Here is a 24202-nt window from a genome sequence, read left to right as displayed (position 1 = left end):
TTGGTGGTTCCAAACTTATTCCATTTAAGAATGATGAAGGCCCCTGTGTTCTTGGAGACCAATGCTGCAGACATTTTTTGGTAGATCTGTGCCTTGACACAATCCTGTCTCGGAGTTCCTTCGACCTCATGGCTTGGTTTTTGCTCTGAAATGCACTGCCAACTGTGGGACCTTATATAGACAGGTGTGTCCCTTTCCAATTTGTGTCCAATCAATTGAATATACCACAGGTGGACTCCAATCAAGTTGAGTCTCATAGCAAAGGGTCTAAATACTTATGTAAATAAGGTATTTCTGTTTTGTATTTTTAATACATTTGTTAAGATTTTTTTTAAACGTTTTTTGTTTTGTCATTATGGGTTAGTGTGTGCAGATTGCTGAGGATTTGTGTTTATTTAATCCATTGTAGAATAAGGCTGAAACGTAACAAAATGTGGAAAAAGTAAAGTGGTCTGAATACTTTTCCGAAGGCACTGTATACATAGCTAGTTAGGAACATAGAATGAGGAATTAGAATACTAGAATGGACATGAACCTTGCAAAGGTCAGCCATGTTGGTCAGGGAGTTGGTCAACCCTGGTTTTCCAGTGCTGTCATTAGATAGTGTAAAACAATGAATGTGAAGAATTTATCTGCACTGTATGTGTGTTAGCTAGCCAACCACATTTAGAGGAATGATTTCATAAATGTGTGAAATTAACTGCCAATACACCGACATTCCATTCAAACAATGCACACATACAGTGCAGATAAATTCTTCACATTCATTGTTTTACACAATATCTTAATCCACAGCCATACACTGGCTCAAATCAGTCGATGATAGGACTTAGACAAGTTGTAAATGCAACGGTATTGATACTGTATCATATAATAATACTCACAGCTTTCCAATATCACAAAATCTGAGACATTTATGGTCTGTTTAAATATATTTTAGAGGCTAAAACCTGTATTTATAATTATATGACAATATTTTAGGTTGACTATAATTCCATTACACAATTTGTGATGCCTTACTTTTATTTTCCTGCATAAGTAAAATAAGGATTATGCCTCTACTGCAATTCATTCCAATTAAACTGGATTTGGATTTCTCCCTGGCGGATATGGTTGCCACTTTCACCCCATTCTGAAACTGAGGGTTTATGACATAGCCCCTCGAGTAATTTACTAGAATCGCTATGGTTAAGACATCATCCCCAAGACACAGCAGGGCTGAGAGAGACATGGTGGGTTGAACACCAGGCAAGGCAAGGCAGATTAGCATGGCAGAAACAAAGAGACAATAAGTAACAAACAAACACAATACTTAATAGTTAAGGGAAAATGCATGAAATAAATTGGAACGGGATCTGTTGTGTTCAGAGATCTAAAAACTATTATCTTTTAAATTTGATTTCACAACTATCATATGTGCTGTGTAAGCTAACGTTGATTTGTTTTATTTTAAACATAGGCCAACTGTATTTTATCTGTCTCTAACAGGATAATATAATTCGGTGAGATTGAACTTCACCTGACCCTAACCTCTCTCAGTGTGTTTGTTTTTTCCACTTCAATTCTGTGCTGTAGTGTTTACAGGGGTTGCTGACAGCAAGGTTGTGTTTGAGAGCAGCTGACTTGCTAACTGTGACACATTGTGTTTACACACACAGTAAACACTGCACTGCACTCTCACTGCAAACCACATAACAATAACAAACTGCTTATTCCCTTTGTGTGGGTAAAAAGAGACTAGGTATAATATTTAATGTAGATTGTAAAGTTGTTTAAATGTGTGGTGTAAATGTGAGGATGAGTGGGTACAGTTTTAAATATGGTGTTAAAACAGATTTTGATTTAAAAAAAATATAAACAGACAAATCTGTCTGCCATCCAACAGTAGGCCTGAATGGTTTGTTTTGGAGGTAAATTCTGGATGTTAGGGCAGTGATTGTATAAATCCCCAAACTGTACTTAAACCCTCTGAATGGGTTACACCCCGTTCTTACCTCTGGATGTCTGAGATGAGCCACCAGGCCCAGGACCAGCCTCCCACCACGTAGGTCTTCTCATCAGAGCCACAGCAACCACCTAAGAGCCAGCACAGGCAACATGAGAATCACATTGTAACCACTCTATCACTGGTAACACCATAGAAATAGTACTGTATTCTATTTCTATGGAATGACAATCAGTGTCATTGCACCACTGACAGTATCATCAACATTAGAGTATTACCCTATTAGACCACAGTAAACCAGACCAGTACAATGGTATCAGACCACAGTTTGAAGAGCTGAGGTCCCAGAGAGCAGTAGGTACCTGTCTATGTAAGTGCATTCAGAAAGTATTCAGACCCCTTGACTTTTTCCAAATTTTGTTACATTACAGCCTTATTCTAAAATTGATTCAATAGTTTTTTCCCCCCTCATCAATCTACACACAATACCCCATAATGACAATGCAAAAACAGGTTTATTGAAATGTTTGAAAATTCATTACAAGTAAAAAACGTAAATATCACATTACACAAGTATTCAGACCTTTTCTCTGTACTTTTGTGCACCTTTTGCAGGGATTACAGCCTCAAGTCTTCTTGGGTGTTACGTTCGTTATAAGGATCGGACCAAGGCGCAGCATAGTATGCGTACATTCTTATTTATTTAAAGAATGAAAACACTGAACAAAATAACAAAACAAAATGTGAAACTATACAAACAAGTGCTGACAGGCAACTAACTACACATAGACAAGATCCCACAAACAACAAAGGGAAATGGCTACCTAAATATGATCCCCAACCAGAGACAACGATAAACAGCTGCCTCTGATTGGCTCTTCTTTGGTAGGCCTACAAAACCCCTAAACATACAAAAACCCCTAGACAATACAAAAACTAGTGTACCCACCCTAGTCACGCCCTGACCTAACCAAAATATAAAGAAAACAGAGATATCTAAGGTCAGGGCGTGACATTGGGTATGACGCTAAAAGCTTTCTAACATATTTTCTAATTTTCAGTTTGAATACTGTCACTAAAAAGCCACAGTAATCCTTACAAAAAGTAGCTGTTTGATATTTCACCGTAACATTTTGGAATGTTCATTCAAATCGTTCAACTGAAATGGTTTCTCTGGCAACATGTTCATTGCAGACAGAAGCCTTGTTGAACTCGCCTCAGGCTTAGAGCCTCTAACCCTGAGAATTTGACTGGTAAACTCAGGGTACACTCACAATGGCTGTCTGGTATTGTGATGCAATAATTTCCATGGTAATGTAGAAAGTTCTTTCAAATGATGTTGCATATTTTTTTTATTCTATATATTTTTTGCGTACTTTTTACCCCTTTTTCTCCCCAATTGGTAGTTATAGTCTTGTCCCATCGCTGCAACTCCAGTACGGACTCGGGAGAGCCGAAGGTCGAGAGCCATGCGTCCTCCAAAACACGACCCTGCCAAGCCGCACTGCTCGCTTAACTCGGAAGCCAGCCACACCAATGTGTCGGAGGAAACTCTGTACAACTGCCGATCATGTCAGCGTGCATGCACCTGGCCCGCCACAGGAGTCGCTAGAGTGCGATGGGACAAGGACATCCCGGCCGGCCAAATACTCCCCTAACCCGGACGACCCTGGGCCAAATGTGTGCCGCCTCATGGGTCTTCCGGTCGCGGGCGGCTGTGTTACAGTCCGGGATCAAATCCAGATCTGCAGTGACGCCTCAAGCACTGGCACTCAGGAGGCCCCCATTCAAATGATGTTAACTAATGTGGCTCATGCAATGGAATGTATTTTTTGTAATGTCAGTTGAATTGAGTCAACAAATCACACCACATATTGATGGGTACACTTTCTGCTTTTACTTCCTCCTTCTTCTTCATTATCATGGAGTTTGCACATTTTGTTTGTGCATGTCAACAACCTACTGTGCGGGGAGCGTGTGGTTGATCACACGACATTGTGACACAAAAATAAAGAATAGGATAAAAAATAAATAGATGACCATTTTCAATTAAGAAAAACTGATGGGACTTGCTTTAACTCTTTAAAAGTATTTTTGTGATAGTGGTAAAAGTTTGAACGTTTAACTTTACTATTTAAAGCAGTGGTCACCGACTGGTCTATCTTTAAGGAATTCCTAGTCGATCACTAAGCATTTCTGTTAAAAAACAACGATAAAGCCTGTTGGCGGTAGGTGCACTTGATTTAGTAGCCATTTTGTGTGTCTGAAGGTATAATTCCTCCTACTCGGCAGGCCAAGAGAGCAAATCAACTGCACCTGGCCAATTAGATAGCTAAGCTCACCGTGTTTGCACAGTCTCCTCAAGCCATAGACCGTAAAAGGAAGCCTTGAATGCACAGAAAAGTTGATACTGTGAGATTATGACTAGAGAGAGACTCAACGAATACAGCAAAGAGCTGCTGTTTTTATGAGTAAGTTCATGTTTCAGTTGTTATTCAGTACTGTCAACACATTTGTTAGCCACTGCAGCTGTAATGAATGAGTATTGCAAAATGTTCCGATAAGCTTGCGTTGTTATTATTAGTGGTTTGTGTCTTTTTTTAAATCAAGAAAAATGTCACTTTCTCTGTTCATATGAGTAACAACATGAATTGGTGCATGAGGCAGAAACATTTTGTCAGCGTAGGGAGGGAGAGTGGAGGGACGGTGAGACGGGTGAGAGGCAGCCTCACCACTGCTCCCTGCCCTCAGACTGATGCAGGCAGGGCCTAAAATGTACTTTTTTGTATATAAGCCACTAAATTTAAAAAATAAAGCAGCTACCCAGATTTTTTTCCAGCTGAAATATTTTCTTGCCATAAATACACTTAAAAACACAGAAAAAATTGACGATTTTGCTTATTAATGTTTCTAAAAGAATACATGTATTATTAATAATAAGCAATGTGGTATATATTGGTCGATTGAATTTAATACTCTGTGACCCGAGTCTTTTAACCAAACATTTTCAGCTGCCCCTTTTAAGGTTACGTTAGTAACAGGGCCACTCCAGTAGTTTTGTGTGCCTGTTAGAATCTCACTAATTGAGGACAATGATGTCTCTTTTTGCTAGCAGTGGAAGCAAACTCAAACATTGAAAAGCAACCTTGGTTATGAACAAAACAATGTAAATAGCCAAGAAACACAAGGACAAAGTCTCACTAAAGTAGACTTTCTAGTAAACTTTTATGCCTGTGCGCATTGCTTCTAAAAATGAATCTTTCAGCACTTCACTCACAGTGCTCACAGCCCCTCAGACAGGCAGTATTTCTGTGTGAGGTGGGATAGCTATAACATTAGGATTCAAATTTCTTTGTGCATTATCAGATATGAAACAAAGTTGCAGAAATACTTTGAAAATAGCTACTGCAGCATTTATTTAGCTATAAATCACAACTTGCATTTGTGCCCATACTTGACTATTTATGAAATGCTCGCACTCTAGAGCCCTGAGTGTGACCACCTGCCAATGTGGCTGGTGAATTAGACATTCTTACCCACATTGGCGAGTGTTAATTATAGGCCCTGGATGCAGGCCATCAATCCAGTAAAAAAATTGCAAATTATTAAGCTCACTCAGCTTTGCCTCTCAAGTAAAACAATAAATGATCTATTACCAGTGTGATCATATACCTAAAATGTTAAAATATAATTTCAAAATGGTCTGAGAAGAACAACATTGGCAGGGAAGTTCAAGCATAGCCCTACACACGCAATAACATCTGCTAAAAATGTGTATGTGAACAAAAATATTTGATTTGATATGAAGACCACCTTTACTCCACACACAGAGATGCATACAAAGCTTTCCCCTGCCCTCCAGTTGGAAAATCTGACCATAATTTTATCCTCCTGATTCCTGCTTACAAGCAAAAACTAAAGCAGGAAGAACCAGTGACTTGCTTAATACAGAAGTGGTCAGATGACGCCGATGCTACCGGACGTTTTTGCTAGCACAGACTGGAATATGTTCTGGGATTCATCCAATGCCATTGAGGATTATACCACCTCAGTCATTGGCTTCATCAATAAGTGCATCGACGACATCATCCCATAGGTGACCGTATGTACATTTCAAAACCAGAAGCCATTGATTACAGGCAACATCCGCATCGAGCTAAAGGCTAGAGCTGCCGATTTCAAGGAGCTGGACACTAATCCAGACACTTACAAGAAATCCAGCTATCCCCTCAGACGAACCATTAAACAAGCAAAGTGTCAAAACAGGATTAAGATTGAATCCTACTACACTGGCTCTGATGCTCGTCGGATGTGGCAGGGCTTGAAAATTATTAAGGACTACAAAGGGAAACCCAAATGTGAGCTGCCCAATGACGTGAGCCTACCAGACGAGCTAAATGCCTTTTATGCTCGCTTCGAGGCAAACAACACTGAAGCATGCACGAGAGCACCAGCTGTTCTGGATGACTGTGTGATAACGCTCTCGGTAGCCGATGTGAGCAAGACCTTTAAACAGGTCAACATTCACAAAGCCGCGGGGCCAGACAGATTACCTGGACGTGTACTCAAAGCATGCACTGACCAACTGATAAGTGTCTTCACTGTCATTTTCAATCTCTACCTGACCGATTCTGTAATACCTACATGTTTCAAGCAGACCACCATAGTGCCTGTGCCAAAGGAAGCGAAGGTAACCTGCCTAAATGATTACCGCCCCGCAGCACTCACGTCGGTAGCCATGACTTGCTTTCAAAGGCTGGTCATGGCTCACATCAACAGCATCCTGCCTGATACCCTAGACCCACTCCAATTCACATACCGCCCCAACAGATCCACAGATAACGCAATCTCAATCGGACTCCACACTGCCCTTTACCTCCTTTTCATTGACTACAGCTCAGCGTTCAACACCATAGTGCCCACGAAGCTCATCACTAAGCTAAAGACCCTGGAACAAAACACCTCCCTCTGCAACTGGATCCTGGACTTCCTGACGGGCCGCCCCAAGGTGGTAAGGTTAGGCAACAACACATCTGCCACGCTGATCCTCAACACTGGGGCCCCTCAGGGGTGTGTACTTAGTCCCCTCCTGTACTCCCTGTTCACCCACGACTGTGTGGCCAAACACGACTCCAACACCATCATTAAGTTTGCTGACGACACAACAGTGGTAGGCCTGATCACCGACAACGATGAGACAGCCTACAGGGAGGAGGTCAGAGAACTGGCAGTGTGGTGCGAGGACAACACATCCTCTTCCTCAATGTGAGCAAGACAAAGGAGCTGATCGTGGACTACAGGAGAAGGCGGGGCGAACAGGCCCCCATTAACATTGACGGGGCTGTAGTGGAGCGGGTCGAGAGTTTCAAGTTCCTTGGTGTTCACATCACCAACAAACTATCATGGTCCAAACACACCAAGGCAGTTGTGAAGAGGGCATGACAAAACCTTTTCCCCCTCAGGAGACTGAAAAGATTTGGCATAGGTCCCCGGAGACTGAAAAGATTTGGCATAGGTCCCCAGATCTTCCAAAGTTCTACAGCTGCACCATCGGGAGCATCCTGACACGTTGCATCACCGCCTGGTATGGCAACTGCACGGCATCTGATTGCAAGCCGCTACAGAGGGTAGTGCGAACAGCCCAGTACATCACTGGGGCCAAGCTTCCTGCCATCCAGGACCTATATAATAGGCGTGTCAGAGGAAAGCCCATAAAATTGTCAGAGACTCCAGTCACCTAAGTCGGAGACTGTTTTCTCTGCTACCGCACTGCAAGCAGTACCGGACCGCCATGTCTAGGACCAAAAGGCTCCTTAACAGCTTCTATCCCCAAGCCATACGACTGCTGAACAATTAATAAAATGGCCACCGGACTATTTACACCCCCCCACGCCCCCCCCCCCCACCATTGGCTTTATATACTGCTGCTATTTGTTGTTTATTATGTATGCATAGTCATTTCAACCCTACCTACATGTACATATGACCTCAACTAACCTGTACCCCCGCACACTGACTTGGTAGCTGTACCCCCTCTACATAGCCTCGTTATTGTTTTTTTATTGTGTTACTTTTTATTATTTTTTACTTTGGTTTATTTGGTAATTATTTTCTTAACTCTTCTTGAACTGCATTGTTGGTTAAGGGCTTGTAAGTAAGCATTTCACGGTAAAGTCTACATTTCTTGTATTCGGATAATGTGACAAATAAAATTTGATTTGATAATGTATTGGGCCTTTAGCCTAAACGTCATTGCTACAGAACTGTATTGAACTGGTTAATGTTGCATAGGCTTACGTTTTCAAGTCATGTTTAAAAAAAATCTTAGCTTGCATTTTGACTCAGAAAGTGATCTTGGTCAGTGAACACTGATTTAAAGCAAAGCAGTTTTAAAGTACAGTTGAAGTCGGAAACTTACATACACCTTAGCCAAAGACAATTAAACTCAGTTTTTCACAATTTAATCCTAGTAAAAAGTACCTGTCTTAAGTCAGTTAGGATCACCACTTTCTTTTAAGAATGTGAAATGTCAGAATAATAGTAGAGAGAATTATTTATTTAAGCTTTCATTTCTTTCATCACATTTCCAGTGAGTCAGAAGTTTACATACACTCAATTAGTATTTGGTAGCATTGCCTTAAAATTGTTTAACTAGGGTCAAAGTCTCAGGTAGCCTTCCACAAGCTTCCCACAATAATTTAAGTGAATTTTGGCCCATTCCTCCGGACAGGGCTGGTGTAACTGAGTCAGTTTTGTAGGCCTCCTTGCTCGCACATACTTTTTCAGTTCTGCCCACAAATTTTCTATAGGTTTGAGGTCAGAGCTTTGTGATGGCCACTCCAAAACCTTGACTTTGTTGTCCTTAAGCCATTTTTCCACAACTTTGGAAGTATGCTTGGGGTCATTGTCCATTTGGAAGAACCATTTTGCAACCAAGCTTTAACTTCCTGACTGATGTCTTGAGATCTTGCTTCAATATATCCATATAATTCTCCTACCTCATGATGCCATCCATTTTGTGAAGTGCACCAGTCCCTCCTGCAGCAAAGCACCCCCACAGCATTATGCTGCCACCCCCATGCTTCACGGTTGGGATGGTGTTCTTGGGCTTGCAAGCCTCCTCCTTTTTCCTCCAAACATAATGATGGTCATTATGGCCAAACAGTTCTATCAGACCAGAGGACATTTCTCCAAAAAGTACAATCTCTTTTATGGTGGTTTTGGAGCAGTGGCTTCGTCCTTGCTGAGCAGCCTTTCAGGTTCAATATAGGACTTGTTTTACTGTGGATATAGATACTTTTGTATCTGTTTCCTCCAGCATCTTCACAAGGTCCTTTGCTGTTGTTCTGGGATTGATTTGCACTTTTCCCACCAAAGTATGTTCATCTCTAGGAGACAGAACGCGTCTCCTTCCTGAGCGGTATGACGGCTGCATGGTCCCATGGTGTTTATACTTGCGTACTATTGTTTGTACAGATGAACGTGGTACCTTCAGGCATTTGGAAATTGCTCCCAAGGATGAACCAGACCAGACCAGAGGTCTTGGCTGATTTCTGATGTATGTTTCCCATGAAAAGACATTACATAATTTTCAGGAATTTTCAAAGCTGTTTAAAGGCATAGTCAACTTAGTATATGTAAACTTCTGACCCACTGGAATTGTGATACAGTGAGTTATAAGTGAAATACTCTGTCTGTAAACAATTGTTGGAAAAATGACTTGCACAAAGTAGATGTCCTAACCGACTTGCCAAAACAATAGTTTGTTGACAAGAAATGTGTGGAATGGTTGAAAAACGAGTTTTAATGACTCCAACCTAAGTGTATGTAAACTTCTGACTTCAACTGTATGTATGGTTTTGAAAAACGTTATAGTAGTGGAAGTGTCTGCAGTTGTAATGTGATGACTGGTTATAGTTGAAAAAGTAGGTGGATGAAAAGTTAGGATAGCCTGAACATATGAAAATTGGTTTGCTGTATCTCACTTGAACGTTCAAGAATTACTGTTGGTTATTTTATGCAAATGCTCTCAAATGTATTTAGTTATAGTTATAGTTAGTTATAGGGTTAAAGAATTTGATAGCCTGAATGTTTTAAAGTTGGTCTTGTAGCTTAATGGACCAAGGAGAGGGACCATTTTCAATTGCTACCTCTGTATTCCTATGGTTCTCATTCAAACCCATGTTCATTTACGAACATTTTAAATGGTTACAGTAAAAAAAAAGAAGACAATATATAGTTTTAATTTTTTCCCGCAAGCAATCTACAGTATTCAACCCGTTGCCATTTTTCCTATTCTGTTGCCTTACAACCTGGAATTAAAATAGATTTGTTTTTTTGGGCGGGGGGGGGGGTTGTGCCATTTGATTTACACAACATGCCTATCACTTTGAAGATGCAACATATTTTTGTGTGTGTAACAAACAAGAAATAAAACTTGAGCATGCATAACTATTCACCCCCCCAAAGTCAATACCTTGAAGAGCCACCATCTTGGGATATGTCTCTATAAGCTTGGCACATCTAGCCACTGGGATTTTTGCCCATTCTTCAAGGCAAAACTGCTCCAGCTCCTTCAAGTTGGATGGGTTCCGCTGATGTACAGCAATCTTTAAGTCATACCACAGATTCTCAATTGGATTGGGGTCTGGGCTTTGACTAGGCCATTCCAAAACATTTAAATGTTTCCCAATAAACCACTTGAGTGTTGTTTTAGCAGTATGCTTAGGGTCATTGTCCTGCTGGAAGATGAACCTCCGTCCCAGTCTCAAATCTCTGGAGTCTGACTTATTGGGAGACCGGTCAGAACGGCAGTTGTTCAGAAAAAGTTTGGAAAATGTTTTAATGAAGTTACTAAAATAACTGTATCCTTAGATCCGTAGTGGATATTTTTGTTTCTTTGCCAGATTTAAATAGTAGAGAAGTAGACAAAAATGTCATACCCTCTAACCTTTTGTCTAACTTGTTCGGAAAGTGGTCAAAAGTTGATGCTGTTACATAAACAGCTGTAATGTTTGATTGGTACCAGATGATTCTGTTATAATTTCAGATTTGAATAGCAGAGAAGTAGAAGAAGATTTCTGTTGGAGACCCCTGGTTTACATGTTATAAAGTTTGAATGTCGTTTCTAGCTTAAACGGTATAAGAGGTGTTGTGTGAAGAAGAATAAGAAGAAGTATGACGAAGATTTAAAGTTGGGAAGTCCTACCTAAATACAATTGCACCATTAACTAACCCTACACCTATATTCTACTATTTTTTTTAAACACCCCATTCCACTACTTTGACCCTAACTGACAGCCTGGGAGGACAGGACACTTTTGTTCAACACACCTTGTAAATCTTCTACAGTAAAACCTTGTACACCCAAGTACTTCTCTGCAGCTGCCACCACAACGTCTATTTTCTGTGATAACCATGGCACTGAATGCTAAGAAGCCAACCTTACTGAAGCACAAATTTGTATCACTCTGTACTGGCCTAGGCCTACCCTTGACTCATCATCCTCTACTCCCTTCACTGCCTCGGCAAATGAGACCTTCTGTTCTACTCTGATGCTGGCAACCTCAACCTGTCTCTCGCACCGGGCACTTCTGATCCCCAGCAATATTGGCACCCCCACAATTGACACACAGTTTTTTCCACCGATACTACAAATTCCTTTGTGCCATGCCCTCCTGCACACTTCTCACATCTCAGAATCTCCCTCCTTCACAACACGACCATAAGCTTGGCATCTGAAACGCCTTAGTGGGTTTGGCACAAAAGCTCTCACGGGATAACTGACATATCCTAACATGAGTTTCGAAACTCAAAAGGACAGACAATGTCTTCTCAGTTTCACCACGCTTGCAACCGGCTGGTCAATAACCGTCATCCAAAATTCCATGACTGTCACAGCCTTAGTTTTAGGCCTTATGTGTAAACACTTGTCTGTCACAACAAGCCTCCTGTAGACTACAAACTAAAACATTGTCTCTAAAAACTTCCCCTGACACTTTCACTTCAACAGTTGCTCCACATACAGAAGGCTACACCACCAACAAACCACAATTGATGGTGTTGGTGACATTTCTAGTGCAGGAAAGTTAGCTCACACTCAAAACCGAAATAAAGTTTTGGAAAACACAATTGTGGTAACATTTGGCAGTTATCAATGTGTCTTACTGGTACTAGTTGTCGACAGGGTGGGAAATTTACTTTTTGGTCCGCCAGCCATTGTGGCAGGTACAGTAGATTGAAAATAAATCTACCAGCCACTGACATGTTTTATCAGCCAAAACATTTTTTTTCTCTCCATAATTATTCAAAAACTCACAACAAAATAACTAATGAAGTAATGGGGTATATTGTGTAATTTCATTTTTGTTACCTGCATCTTTTAACCAATGTATGTTAAAATAAATAATTTAGATCCAATAATAAAAACAGATAAACAGTTCTACAACTGAACATCAAGAATCAACAAAGTTCCTGCCCTGCCACAAAATGCTGAGTGATAGAGCTGGGCTCTACGCTGACATTTTTTACAAGGAGTACATAATGTTTTAAGAATAAATGTAGAAGCACACAAACAAATCTAGAAGAACAATGGCTAAAAGTTCATTAATAAACATGTTTGGGAGTGATCCATGCTCAATGAAGCACAATGATTAGGTGAGACAAAAATGTTCAGCTGGCCCTTTAAGGGACGGGCCATTACCGTGGTAACTCTATTGTCTGTGATGAGAAAAATCTCTGACTGCAACCTCTTCCTAGCAGCAGACAGTTGCAGCAAACTCAAACTAACATTGAAAAACATAGCATGTGAACAAAACGATGTAACTGGCCAAGAAACACGAAGTACAAAGTCATACTTAGTAGCCTTTCTTGTCAATTCTATCAACTTCTACATGTGGGCTTCGGATAAAAACAAAACTGTTCCCAAATACTCTGTGTGACCACCCGCCACGTGGCTGGTGAAATATACATTCCCGCCAATGACAAATATATATAAATATATACCCGCCAATATATATACCCAATATATATACCCGCCAATGACAAAATCGAATTTCCAACCCTGGTTGTCGGCTTCAAAGGCTATGATTAATGCCTAAGCAAATTAATTTGTGTTGCATCTGTGCTTGTAGTTCAAAACAGTTAAACATGCACTATGCAAAAATCTCTTTGCCAATCCCTGGTTGCTAAAATTCTAGAAGTTCACCTAATTTTAGTTTGTGATAGAAAAAAGCAAGTTTAGTGTAGAGAACAGTGGAGGCTCCTCAGAGGAGAAGGGGGGAACCATCCTGAATCCGTGAATTTCATGAAAGTAAAAGTAGTGAAACATTAAAAGTGATCCTTTTTAGATAAAACTATACTAAATACATTCATGTCACCAAATAATTGATTAAAACAAACTGTTTTGCAATGAAGGTTTACAGTAGCCTCCACTGGGAGGACAATGCAAAACCTAGGAGGCTCATGGTTCTCTTCCCCTTCCATAGACATACACAGTAATTATGAGGATGTCCTCCTTCTGGAGGATGTCCTCCAACCTATTAGAGCTCTTGCAGCATGAACTGACAAGTTGTCCACCCAATCAAGCTAGCGAATGTAGTTAGCTAGTTTAGCCTACTCAAACACCTGGCTCAAACAGAGAGGGATGCTATGTTAGCTAGCTGGCTGTGGGTATCCAAAACTGGAACTTTTCCAAGTCAAGGTAAGCTTTTGGTTTTATTAATTTATTGGCACCAGGCCCGCAGGTGTAACTGCTTGCTGACTACACTGTACTGCCTGATTGTAGCAGATTTACTAATGTGTTAGTTCTAGTAGCTATTTGAATATGACCTGAGCTAATAATTGAATATGACCTTAGCTAATAATGGTGATAACGATGTAGGCTGTGTGTAGCGGTTATGATATGGTAGTTTGGCTTGGAAATATTTTTTTGCCTGGTCACAGACAGCTGATATGTTGTGCACTGAAGTCCACAAGCGAAGGGTAAAGGTGAGAGGAGGAGAGAGTGTAGATGTGAGAAGAAATTATAGCTACAATGATCAAAGTGATCATGCTGTTTGTATGTGGCTGCTATGAAACTGTGTTTCGTGTGATCAGGGGTGTATTCATTCCGCCGAATCTGTTAAACTTTCTTAAACCGAAGCAAACTGAACGAAACGGGGATAAACATATCTGAATTTGTCCAATAGAAACTCCTGTTTAAAATTGTTGGACTAATGATTACACTCTAGATCAGCTAGATGCAAGCAAGAGTGCAAGGCAGTATTGAATGTGTCACTGTCTGTCACCTTGATTACTCAAATTTCTCTCGACCTGTGCTACGTTGTAAACTTTAATTCATAGGCTAGGTTGTAGCAATCTCATTATGGATACAGGGGAAATTTGAATAGTAGCCTAAACCTATTGTTACATTGAGCTGGGTGAATGGAATATGAATGACAGTCATCCAATATGCTGTAATAGAAATGCCATGATAAAAATATATAATCGTCCTCCCTCATCTTAAAATAGCACCAACTGCCACTGGTAAAGAATCATCGTGCCATCAAAACCGCTGTGAAATATCTTTTCCCTAACGAAAAAGATTGTATTTTCAGCTGTTTGAAGCTGGTGTACAAAACCAAAAGTAAAATATGCCAAAACAAAACATAAGGGAAGCATAGAAATAGCGGACAAAGAAAATAATCTACCAAATCTACTTGCTTTCAATGAGAATGACAGATCTATAAGTCACATTTCAATGTGAATTTGGTCAGGTAAACCAAAATTGTTTTGACCATTTGATACTGATTTTTAAAAATGTTTTTTATATATAATCAATAAATAATAATAAATTCAAATTGATCAGCAACATGAACTCAGGAGCACAATATATGAAACACTTTGACCTATAAAACAAAAATGAATAAAACAATTTGTGCTGATTTTTAAAAATCAAAATGAGGAAGCCAGGATTTATGGCTACAATGAGCACGTTTTGCAGAGCTCAGCTTTTCGAAGCGGGGTTTGAAGCATGATACTGCAACTTTCAGCTCTTGCTCAATGTTTAGCTGGGATGTGTACTTGGTCTTCAGTGCAGCAACAGCAGAGAAGCCAGTCTCACAAAGATAAGATGTTGCAAAAGGAAGAAGAATGCCCATGGCCCTCTGCCCTAAGAGTGGATACTGCCTCTACACTCAGCCAGAATTCACTCAGTGTCTGTGATGTGAACCTCAGTCTCAATGTGGAGTCAGACGTCATATCAATGAACTGGTCCTCCTCTGCAGAGCTGAAACCAGTTGGAGCTGGTGCATTGAAAGGATCTCTCACCCAGTCATATTGGGAATTGTTTTCAGGGAAGCACTTTTTAAAGAATCCCATCAGTGATGAAATATGCTCCTTAATATATGGAATATATATGGAAAACCCCAGTATTTTTCCTTCATAGTGTCACGCCCTGGTCTTAGTATTTTGTGTTTTCTTTATTATTTTGGTCAGGCCAGGGTGTGACATGGGTTTATTATGTGGTGTGTTTTGTCTTGGGGTTTTTGTAGGTATTGGGATTGTGGTATAGTGGGGTTGTCTAAAAAAGTCTATGGTTGCCTGAAGTGGTTCTCAATCAGAGGCAGGTGTTTATCGTTGTCTCTGTTTGTATTGTTCGTGTTTATCTTTTTATTAAAGGTGAATCGAAATAACCACGCTGCATTTTGGTCCTCTCCTTCATCGGAAGAAAGCTTGTTCTCTGTTTTCTTCTTTTTAAAAACAGGGTGGCAATTTGTTTACAGCACTTTTATTTCCATGACTGATCAAATTCAAAAGTTGTTTTTTCATGGCTCTCTCTTGTCCCTCTGCAGAAGACATATGGTGAGTAATATGTTTGGAACATCGAATCGCAATAAAATCACAGTATCGAATAGCAATACATATAGAATGTGAGAATCGTGATACAAGTATCAGCACCTAAGTATCGTGATAATATCCTATTGTGAGGTCCCTGGCAATACACAGCTCTAGTTTCCAGACCTTAAAATACCTAACGCTACATCTGTAATGTCTCTAACTCAACTCATACAGATGAGATAGCCTTGAGCATATTAGGCCTACTTCCACAAATTCCATTGGCTTGTTCAGGTTTCACATGTCACTGCAACCTCTCTCCCATACTGTCACTCAGCAAATAGAAGGCTACAGTATATGATAGACTAGCTATATCTTTCCAACAGTTATTACAACCTATTAATAACTGATTAATATGTCCTTGTTTTTTATATCCTATGTTAGTTATAATACGTTTAGAGTTGTATTTATAGGTATTTCATGGGTAATACTCCATTAGTTGCAATCACTGAGGCTATAACATACCAGGCCACATTTCATATAATTTCATCTGTATGCAATCTGGCCTGACATTTTTATTAATTTATGGGCCTGACATACGGTAATATGCATCCACCCACTCTCATACTCCCTTCCCTCACGATTCGGAGACTGTCATTCATAATCACAACGTTCCTATTTCCCAAACTAGAAAAGCACATCAATGACTTGGTTGAACACGATCCCTTATTCATATCAGCATACATGCGATGTAACGTTGTGTTGTTTACAATCATATGGTGGTTAGGGGAAGTGTGGCATATTGAAGTCACAAAAAACGTTAGCTGGAAGCCAAAATAAAATATAGCCAACGATCGAAGCCAGAGCAGCATCTGAATTCGTAGCTAATGACAAAATGAGGTTATCCATTGTGAATAACGCTGCAATGTCCTTGCCATGGTGTAAATAAGAGGTAAAAGTAGTTAACTAACGTTAAATTAGAATTCCCAAAGTTGAAGACGAATGTAATTTAACGTTACGTACCTGAAACCACGAGGGCCTCATTTGGTCCAACTGTGTGGCAATTACCCATGTTATTTAAAAACACGGATCCCAAACCAAGTGCGTATGTCGCCTACAAATCTGTTGCAACACAACCGAAAAAACCCGACGTAATAGACCGATTTCTCTCGTCTTCGAACCCGTTCACCGCCCCGCCCCTATCATTACGAGAAAAGAGGTTCCCCTGGATTTCATAAAATGGAGATTTCACCTCGGCAGACCTCAATACAAGAGTGGTCTAGCTGCGACGTCATCTCTCACAGCAGTCATCCCTCAGGGTCTCTATGCTGCCATCTACTGATATGACATCTCTCAGTGCGTTGCAGAATGACAATCCAAAGATTTGTATAATTAAACCAAGATAGACCACAGCCTGTCGTTTCAAATGGAATCAAATAAGTCATAGTGGGCAGAACAAGCAAGGAGGTGGGCAGAACCGAGGCGCACTGTAGGCCTGGTGCCGGAAGTGGTGGTGCCGTGCTGAGGACACTCAGGCTGACCAATTTTAGTCTCATCTGACCAGAGTACCTTCTTCCATATTTTTGTGGAGTCTCCCACATTTATTTTGGCGAACACCAAACATGTTTTCTTATTTTTTTTCTTTAAGCAATGGCTTTTATTCTGGCCACTCTTCCATACCAGCTCTGTGGAGTGATTGGCTTAAAGTGGTCCTATGGACACCAATCTCCGCTGTGGAGCTTTGCAGCTCCTTCAGGGTTATCTTTGGTCTCTTTGTTGCCTCTATGATTAATGCCCTCCTTGCCTGGTCTGTGAGTTTTGGTCGGCGGCCCTCTCTTGACAGGTTTGTTGTGGGGCCATATTCTTTCCATTTTTGAAAAATGGATTTAATGGTGTTCTGTGGGATGTTCAAAGTTTCTGATATTTTTTAATAACCCAACCCTGATCTGTACTTCTTCACAACTTTGTCCCTGACCTGTTTGGAGAGCTCATTGGTTTTCATGGTGTCGCTTTATTGGTGGTGCCCCTTGCTTAGTGGTGTTGCAGACTCTGGGACCTTTCAGAACAGGTGTATGTATACTGAGATCATGTGACAGACCATGCGACACTTAAATTGCACACAGGTGGACTTTATTTAACTAATTATGTGACTTCTGAAGGAAATTGGTTGCACCAGATGTTATTTAGGGGCTTCATAGCAAAGAAGGTGAATACTTTTCTGTTTGTTTTTTTTTTAAATATTTTTTTGGAACAAGTCATTTTTTTCAATTTAAATGACTGGTTGTAATGCAACCAAATAGAAAAAACACCAAGGGAGATTAATAATTTTGCAAGGCACTGTACACTACCGGTCAAAAGTTTTAGAACACCTACTCATTCAAGGGTTTTTCTTAATGTTGACTATTTTCTACATTGTAGAATAATAGTGAGAACATCAAAACTATGAAATAACACATAGAATCATGTAGTAACCAAAAAAGTGTTATACAAATCAAAGTATATTTTATATGTGATAATCTTCAAATAGCCATCCTTTGCCTTGATGACAGCGTTGCACACTCTTGGCATTCTCTCAATCAGCTTCATGAGGTAGTCACCAGGAATGCAACAAAATAGGAAAAACGGCAAGGGGGATGAATACTTTTTTGCGAGGCACTGTACGTGTGAGTAAGAGTGACAGTGAAGGTGTGTGTGTCTGAATGGGGGAGAGGTTGTTGAAAGTCACCCAGTAAAATACTACTTGAGTAAAAGTCTAATGGCCATAGAGTCAGTGGATGGCCATAGTCAGTGTGGATAGTGTGTGGGCGAGAGAAAGCAGTAGTTGTTCGCCATCTACCAGTCTTATGACCGGGGGATAGAAGCTGTTTTGGAGTATGTTGGTCTGAGCCTTGATAAACCGGTATCGCATTCCTGTTGGGAGCATGGAGAACAGTCCATGGCCTTTTCTCAATTAGATTCCGTCAACTCCTGCGTCCTCTCTCCTCTGTCCTCTCTGGCCTCCTTTTGAAAGGTTACGAGGATAGGACGCGAGGAGAGGGAAATTCAGACCCAGACTCAAAATTGAGCTCAGGTGCATCTTGTTTCCATTGATCATCCTTGATTTTTCTACAACTTGATTGGAGTCTACCTGTGATAAATTCAAATAATTGGAAGTGATTTGGAAAGGCACACCCCTATATACAGTGCATTCGGAAAGTATTCAGACCGCTTTACTTTTTACACATTTTGTTACGTTACAGCGTTATTCTAAAATTGATTATATTGTTTCCCCCCCATCAATCTACACACAATACCACATAATGACAAAGCAAAAACAGGTTTTTAGAAATGTTTGCAAATGTATTAAAAATAAAAACCGGGAAATATAACATTTACATAAATATTCAGACCCTTTACTCAGTACTTTGTTGAAGGACCTTTGGCAGTGATTACAGCCTTGATTCTTCTTGGGTTTGATGCTACAAGCTTGGCACACCTGTATCCGTATTTGGGGAGTCTCCCATTCTTCTCTGCAGATCCTCTCAAGCTCTGTCAGGTTGGATGGGGAGCGTCGCTGCACAGCTATTTTCAGGTCTCTCCAGAGATGTTAGATTGGGTTCAAGTCTGACTTCTGGCTGGGCAACTCAAAGACATTCAGAGACTTGTCCCGAAGACGTTCCTGTGTTGTCTTGGCTGATGCTGCCACCTCCATGCTTCACCCTAGGGATGGTGCCAGGTTTCCTCCAAACGTGATGCTTGGCATTCAGGCTAAAGAGTCAATCATGGTTTCATCAGACCAGAGAATGTTGTTTCTCATGGTCTGGGACTTCTATAGGTGGCTTTTGGCAAATTCCAAGCGGGCTATCATATGCGTTTTGCTGAGGAGTGGCTTCCGTCTGGCCACTCTACCATAAAGGCCTGATTGGTGGAGTGCTGCAGAGATGGTTGTTCTTCTGGAAGGCTCTCCCATGTCCACAGTGGAACTCTGGAGCTTTGTTAGAGTGACCATCGGGTTCTTGGTCACCTCCCTGACCAAAGCCCTTCTCCCCAGATTGCTCAGTTTGGCCAGGTGGCCAGCTCTAGGAAGAGTCTTGGTTGTTTCCATTTTAAACTGTTTCCATTTAAGAATGATGGAGGCCACTGTGTTCTTGGGGAGCTTCAATACTGGCAAAAAAAATTGTACCCTTCCCCAGATCTGTGCCTCGACACAATCCTGTCTCGAAACTCTACGGACAATTCCTTCAACCTCATGGCTTGGTTTTTTCTCTGACATGCACCTGTAGTCAGGAATGTGAGAGTGATTGTTTCCTACAGAGCACAACATGTGTACATTTCTTGACGTCTTTGAAAAGCAAGTCTGGTAAAGATCTTTTTTTTTGTCTTAAAGAGGCAGTTTTTGTATTTTGAGACTGTCTTGAATAAGCTAAGTAGCCAATAGACAAAGGGTAGCATAATTTGTCTGATTCTCTGTAATAATGGTATGGGAATAATGCATTTTATTTTGTAAAGTGGTATCTTGCATCAAACAACACACAAAGTGGATAAACAGGTTAATATCAAGCCCTGTATTTTTTTCTCTTTTTTCATGCCTCTGTTTTAGTTTGGTCAGGGCGTGAGTTGGGGTGGGCATTCTATGTTTTTGTTCTAGGTTGTGTATTTCTGTGTTTGGCCTGATATGGTTCCCAATCAGAGGCAGCTGACGATTGTTGTCTCTGAGAACCATACTTAGGTAGCCTGTTTTCCCACTATGATTTGTGGGTAGTTATTTTCTGGTTAGTGCTTGTTGCACCTAACAGAACTGTTAGTTTATCGTTTTGTTGTTTTTGTTTGTGTATTCATTCTGGATTAAAAGTATTATGGATACGTACCACGCTGCACTTTGGTCCTCTTCTCCTTCTTCATACGATGATTGTTACAGAAATAGCACAGTTACAAATATATGGCAAATAGAAATAAAACTGGAAGGATATCAGAAATCGAGGAAGGCCAGGACTAAAAACAAACAAAATATAACTATTGTAAAATAGATTGTGTCTGTAGAATGTGTTTAGTATGTAGAAGCTGTTTATTCGTTTACTCAAATTGGGGAGAGGGATGGTAAGGTTTGTGGGGAATAATAAAGGAAAGGATATTCCAAAAAAGTGTGTGTATAAACACTACCATTCAAAAGTTTGGGGTCACTTAAATTGCTTTGTTTTTGAAAGAAAAGCACAGTTTCTGTCCATTTAAAATAACATAAAATTGATCAGAAATGCAGCGTAGACATTGTTAATGTTGTAAATGACTTGTAGCTGGAATCAGCATATTTTTTTATGGAATATCTACATAGGCGTACAGAGGCCCATTAACACTCCTGTGTTCCAATCATATGTGGTGTTAGCTGATCTAAGTTTATCATTTTAAAAGGCCAATTGATCATTAGAAAACCCTTATGCAAATATGTTAGCACAGCTGAAAATGGTTGTTCTCATTAAAGAAGCAATAAAACTGGCCTTCCTTCACGTCAACAGTGAAGAGGCGACTCCGGGATGCTGGCCTTCTAGGCAGAGTTCCTCTGTCCAGTGTCTGTTCTTAATCGTTTCTTTTTATTGGCCAGTCTGAGGTATGGCTTTTTCTTTGCAACTCTGCCTAGAGGGCCAGCATCCCGGAGTCGCCTCTTCACTGTTGACGTTGAGACTGGTGTTTTGCGTGTACTATTTAATGAAGCTGCCAGTTGAGGACTTGTGAGGCGTCTGTTTCTCAAACTAGACACTCTAATGTACTTGTCCTCTTGCTCAGTCAGTTGTGCACCGAGGCCTCCCACTCCTCTTTCTATTCTGGTTAGACCCAGTTTGCGCTGTTCTGTGAAGGGAGTAGTACACAGCGTTGTATGAGATCTTCAGTTTCATAGCAATTTCTTGCATGGAATAGCCTTCATTTCTGAGAACAAGAATTGACTGACAAGTTTCAGAACGAAGTTCTTTGTTTCTGGCCATTTTGAGCCTGTAATCGAACCCACAAATGGTGATGCTCCAGATACTCAACTAGTCTATAGAAGGCCCGTTTTATTGCTTCTTTAATCAGAACAACAGTTTTCATAATTGTAAAATACTTTTCTTATGATCAACTAGCCTTTTAAATGATAAACTTGGATTAGCTAACACAACGCGCCTTTGGAACACAGGAGTGATGGTTGCTGATAATGGGCCTCTGTATGCCTACGTAGATATTCCAGCTACAATAGTCATTTAAAACATTAAGAATGTCTACACTGTATTTCTGATCAATTTGATGTTATTTTAATGGACAAAAATGAGATTTTCTTTCAAAAACAAGGACATTTTTAAGTGACCCTAAACTTTTGAACGGTAGTATATATATATTACATACACACACACACTTGGAAATGATGCAAACCGTTACATTGATGAAGCAACAATCTATCCACAATATTAAAGCTGATCCACCCCCTGAAAAAAAAACATTTTCATCCTTTTACTTTTATTTTTTACGATTCATGATATTTTTTAAGGTGCTGGCCATCTGTGGGCTTTATGGTGAGACCAGTTAGTGTGTGTGTGTGTGTGTGTCATTACAGGAAGGAAAACATTATGTTGTATTTCTTCCCCCTATTATTTTCTCTCTGACAGGTGTGAAGCGGCTTTCGGCAAACTTACTGGAGACGACAAGAAGTAAGACTAATATCTTATTTAGAATGTGCTGGATGTTTGGCTCCTCTTCTGATCACTGTGAGTCATCATTCACCTCAACAAAATTATAGTGTCTACAAATACAACCCCATGACATGGGCACATCCAGGTTTGAGAGTAGGAATACATTGAATGCAATTGATAAATGTATTTCATCATCCCTCTCTCTCCTCTTGTGCAACAGGGGATCCTGGTGTTCACAATCATCCACTTTAAACCAGCCAGCTATGAGGACTACGTGTATCCCCAATGGGCTCAGGGGATTGGCTGGGTCATCGCCATGGCGTCCATCATCTGGATCCCCCTCAGAGCTCTTCTCACACTGTGGGTTCTGCCTGGCTTAATCAATGAGATACTGAATTACTATATACTCATCTGTCAGTCTCTATCTCTCCCTCTCTCTCTATTCATCTACCTACCTATAGCATTATTGCAACTTTACTACAACACCTTGCGGCCTCCTCAAGAGGTTCTGGTGTAATGGCTAAGCTAAGGTGTTGGACAGAATTCCATTTTTATGTCCTTTTTGCCATGTTTTATTAAAGTTTTGTCTTCCTCCCCCGGGAGATTAGTAAAGTTAATCACCCCTTATTCACCGGAGAATGAGAAGTCAAAAGTACCATACTACCTGGAGATGGGAAGACAGACATACCCAAACATAGCAGTCATCAGCTACTTTGCTCCTCTACCAGAGAAGCCTCACATTCAGACAAACCTCTGATACTGACTCTCCCTACTGATGGCCTCTGACTGTGAGGTAGGGACTATGATAGGCTTGGAGAGCCAGGTGAGGGTTCACTCTGTATGTTGTGCTTGATTCACATTGGGACTGAAAACCAAACTGTGGACTGTCTGTGGCCTCAAACTACTACTATTGGTGTCACTTGAGACTTATACAGTATTACAGTATTACAGATTCATCAATGGGGATGTGGCTTATTCTCCAAGTGAATGTCAAGGCCTTTTTTTTAAACACTATTATAGTCAATAATGTGAAAACAAATACACAGCATTTATATTTTATATTCAAGAAGCTTACCTACCTCTTTGAGTCGTCAGAATGGAATATGATGAGGAGTGGGTAGTGTAAACATGACGGATAGACCTTAACTAACATGTCCATATGTTGCACTGTCTGAGCTTTGGTATTATGTCACGTTTAAAAAAAAAAATGCCACATGTTGCCATGGATAATCTAAGTCAATGATCTCAGAACTGGTTGTTAGGCTACATATTATATATTATGTAAAATATCCATTGCAATCTGACAAAGGGTTACGTTCCGTGTTATCGTTGTAAAATAATTGTAAATGATACAGTATATCAACATTTATTTGATATACTGTATATTAAAAAAATACTAACAGAAAATGTTTGAAAGGAAATTTAATCAGGCATAATTATGTCAAGTATTATAAAACCTCAAAATAATCAGGATATTGTCATTGGAGTAGGATAAATACTGTACAACTCCTGTCATGTTGTGTAAAGCAAAAATAAAAAAGCCAACTGACTCCAAGTCCAAAGGGTGTGCCAGATTTTTACAATCACCAGTAGGTGGTGTCACAAACACCATGACAGAGGTTCCTTAGAAAAACATATTCAGAGGAGTTTCGTTTATAAACCTGTCCGAGATTATGCCATCTAGTTGATATTTGTTCAATGAACAGAATAGCTCTACGAGTGTAGGTCTATTTGGATAGAACTTGACAGTAAAGTGTCATCAATAAGAAAACAATTGACGAAAACAAATTATGGCACACAAAACAGGGGC

At 40.3% G+C, this 24202-nt stretch overlaps 1 protein-coding gene across 2 annotated transcripts in view; it reads right to left on the bottom strand.

The window, feature by feature from the left end:
* Positions 1–17171, bottom strand: part of LOC100653448 (flotillin-2a) — a 35841-nt gene extending 18670 nt beyond the window's left edge. The window contains exons 1-2 of one of the 2 annotated variants that reach the window (XM_036990030.2): positions 16784–17171; positions 1995–2076 (exon numbers count right to left, since the gene is read on the bottom strand). In XM_036990030.2, the coding sequence (XP_036845925.1) occupies positions 1995–2076; positions 16784–16832 (131 nt within the window). In that variant the 5' untranslated portion in view covers positions 16833–17171. The remainder of the gene's footprint in view (positions 1–1994; positions 2077–16783) is intronic. The other variant, XM_036990032.2, reaches the window with a different exon arrangement.
* Positions 17172–24202: the final 7031 nt, after the last annotated feature.

This window comes from Oncorhynchus mykiss, chromosome 10, assembly GCF_057628025.1.
Source record: "Oncorhynchus mykiss isolate SJ-2025 chromosome 10, ASM5762802v1, whole genome shotgun sequence".
Lineage (NCBI taxonomy): Eukaryota > Metazoa > Chordata > Actinopteri > Salmoniformes > Salmonidae > Oncorhynchus > Oncorhynchus mykiss.
The sequence above is the reverse complement of the archived record's forward strand: the minus strand, read 5'-3'. Positions and strand labels throughout refer to the sequence as shown.